This window comes from Phaseolus vulgaris, chromosome 4 (assembly GCF_051622355.1).
Source record: "Phaseolus vulgaris cultivar YP4 chromosome 4, ASM5162235v1, whole genome shotgun sequence".
Classification (NCBI taxonomy): domain Eukaryota; kingdom Viridiplantae; phylum Streptophyta; class Magnoliopsida; order Fabales; family Fabaceae; genus Phaseolus; species Phaseolus vulgaris.
This window is the reverse complement of record NC_143501.1, coordinates 44190576-44193228: the sequence shown is the minus strand read 5'-3', so window position 1 is coordinate 44193228 and position 2653 is coordinate 44190576. Positions and strand designations below refer to the sequence as shown.

The 2653-nt window shown below is 32.2% G+C and overlaps 1 protein-coding gene across 2 annotated transcripts; it reads left to right on the top strand.

The window, feature by feature from the left end:
- The first annotated feature begins 580 nt into the window (after positions 1 to 580).
- Positions 581 to 2250, top strand: LOC137837709 (transcription factor bHLH36). Of its 2 annotated transcripts, none has more exons than XM_068646811.2 (4): positions 581 to 1047; positions 1202 to 1549; positions 1639 to 1717; positions 2019 to 2250. In XM_068646811.2, the coding sequence occupies exons 1-4, from the start codon at positions 937 to 939 to the stop codon at positions 2036 to 2038; spliced, it is 558 nt and encodes a 185-aa protein (XP_068502912.1). In that variant the 5' UTR covers positions 581 to 936; the 3' UTR covers positions 2039 to 2250. The 2 variants fall into 2 exon arrangements, with proteins under 2 accessions (XP_068502912.1, XP_090157211.1); XM_090301085.1 differs by having other exon boundaries at positions 988 to 1047; positions 1157 to 1549.
- Positions 2251 to 2653: the final 403 nt, after the last annotated feature.

The window sequence follows — 2653 nt, the reverse complement described above, 5'->3', positions numbered from 1 at the left end:
TTTTTGTAAGAATATATTCTCTAAGCAATAAGTTGACCGTTTAACTGAAATATTAATGAGTAGTCAATTATACGATAAATAATATAATGTGAAAGGGAAAAAAATTCGATAAAATGTTATATATTCAGATAGATGTCTAAATAAAGGATTTAAGCATTACCTTCAAATGAAACCTACCACGTCATTGTCTGTTGTGTAACATCAAAGAGCCTTGGTTACTTCAGTTAATCAGGAGCAGAATAATTATATTGAAAAAAAAGGAAAAGTTAAAATTTATATATTAATATAAATAAAAATTCATTTAAAACTCATTAAAAACAATATTCTTCACGAAAAATATTAAAATTGAGTATGAAATTTGATTTAAAATTAGTATCAGTTTCAACTACTTTTTTTGACAAAAAAAATTCTGTCCCTTTTCAATTTGAAGGTAAAGTTTAAGTTACTACCAAACAATCATACCTTAAATCTTATATAATGGAAGTAAATAATATAGAGTCGATGATTATTCACATTCAAAAAGAGAGGAAACACTGTGCCCCACCAAAGAAAAAGAAAATATAAATATGAGTACAGATATGGCAGATGAGATGGATTCTAATCTTATGAGGGAAGGATTTCAGAATCCTAGCGTATAAGGAGAATGGAAAGTGGTTTCAAACCCTAACAATCAACTACACTTGATTTTCTTGTTTTGGTATCTTCGCCAACCCCAAAAAGATAGCATACACAATGATGAATCCTCTCCACTCCCAGTCATGAATAGTTTGGTCTTTTCAGTTTCAATTTTCTATCCACCTTGCTTGACTGTGTGTTAAGATCATCAGATCTTGTGTGGTCCTCTGATGCATTGATACACGTCAAATGAGAAAGGACAAGAAGAAGGTGTAGCTAGCACTGTGTTGTTGGTGAGATAGAAGATTTTATAAGCTTGCAATGGATGAAAACAAGAAGTGGATGCATAAGGAAACTGAAAGACAAAGAAGGCAAGAGATGGGAAAACTCTGCACCAACCTTAGATCGCTTCTGCCTTTAGAATATATTAAGGTAAGCACCTTCTACGCACAAACAACTTGTCTTTTGAACTGTTTATTTCTTTAATTTTATCTTCTTTCTAGTTGTAATTTAAGAGTAATTGAAATTTGAAACACACTAGTCATTAGGGGTGCTTTTATTCCATATTCTTGATGACCATCATTAGGGAAAGCGTTCAGCCTCAGATCATGTGCATGAGGCTATGAATTATATCAACCACCTTCAAGATAAGGTAAAGCAATTGCAAGCAAAGAGGGATGCCTTATTGAAGGTGTCTAATTTCAGCAGCACTGGTCCTGAGAATGAAAGCTCTTGTACTACTCATCATCTTCCACCTTTGGTTTTTGTTCATCCTTTCCCTGGAGGCCTTGAGATTATGTGCAGTTATAGCTTCAGGAGAAGTGTGTTTCCCATGTCAAGATTATTGGACATTCTACATAAAGAAGGACTTAGCGTGGTTAGCACTACTTCCATCAGAAGAGATGGTAGATTCATACACACCATACAATCAGAGGTACCATGTCAATTTATTTGTCATTGAGCATTATGGTAATAGTTTTGAAACTGATAATCATTATTCGTTTTGTATAAACTGATCTGAAGAATCCCAATCATCCTAATATGATTGATACTGATTACTCTGAACTGCAAATAAAGCTTATGGAGGCATTATCATCTTCAAGTAAGTAGCAGAAGTTACACAACATTCTAGTGTAAAATATTTTGTGTTCTTCACACAAGATTTTTTGTTTGTTTCATTTTCTGAATATTCAAATAACAGCAATATGGTTACACTCATTTAACCAGTTGCAGGTTTGCAAGATATACTTTCCCTGAACCTGAAAATTGCTAATATCTTGGGAAAATTTAATATATTATTTATTCGGGTGTATTCTTATTGCATATATACCGATTAACTTGAGTGATTTATACAGCAGTGTACTTGTTAAGTTGTTCTTTATCTTCCATTGTTGTTGGTGCAGTTGACGATTCAATTTCATGAAGGTCATGCACTACACCACGAGGTCATTGATCTCTTTTTCCATGGAAGTTAGACCAAACATATAGATAGAGTTCATAATGATGTTCAATGTTTTGTATGCACGCTTCTGATTTAATTGTCATTTTTAAATAGCCAAATCATTTTATTTAAACATGCGCGTTGGTATTCAATAACAAGGTTTTAATTAAGAGCCTGCCACTGCATTTATAATGTCAAGTTTTTATGCTCATATTGTTTATAAACTTTCACTCTATCAAAGATTGTGATAAAACTTTTAATACAACTACATTTTAATTAAAACCTTGCTATTTTCTTCCGCACATCAAGAAAGCAATAAAGTATTAGAATGTTCTTCATTTCTTTCACTTCCAATAAATGCATTAGCTATGATGACAGTGATAGTTTAGACAAAATTTGATTTGGGGCATAGACGTGTGTCCATTATTCTATGTTTTGTTTTTCATTTTGGTACATATCCAACGCAGAGTCTTTATTTACGTCAAAATTTGGTTTCTCTCTACTCTAGCATTTTTTGTATCAAATATATTGTTCTACGTAGTCCCTTTTTCTATCAGGTTATATATAAAAACACTTTGATCTTTAACAGAAAAGAAG

Excerpts from the sequence above, each read along its gene's own strand:
- LOC137837709 (XM_068646811.2), top strand. The coding sequence starts at position 937 with ATGGATGAAAACAAGAAGTGGATGCATAAGGAAACTGAAAGACAAAGA. Across the intron at positions 1,048-1,201 it reads TGCCTTTAGAATATATTAAG|GGAAAGCGTTCAGCCTCAGA; the intron begins GTAAGCACCTTC and ends GACCATCATTAG. Across the intron at positions 1,718-2,018 it reads GGAGGCATTATCATCTTCAA|TTGACGATTCAATTTCATGA; the intron begins GTAAGTAGCAGA and ends TTGTTGGTGCAG.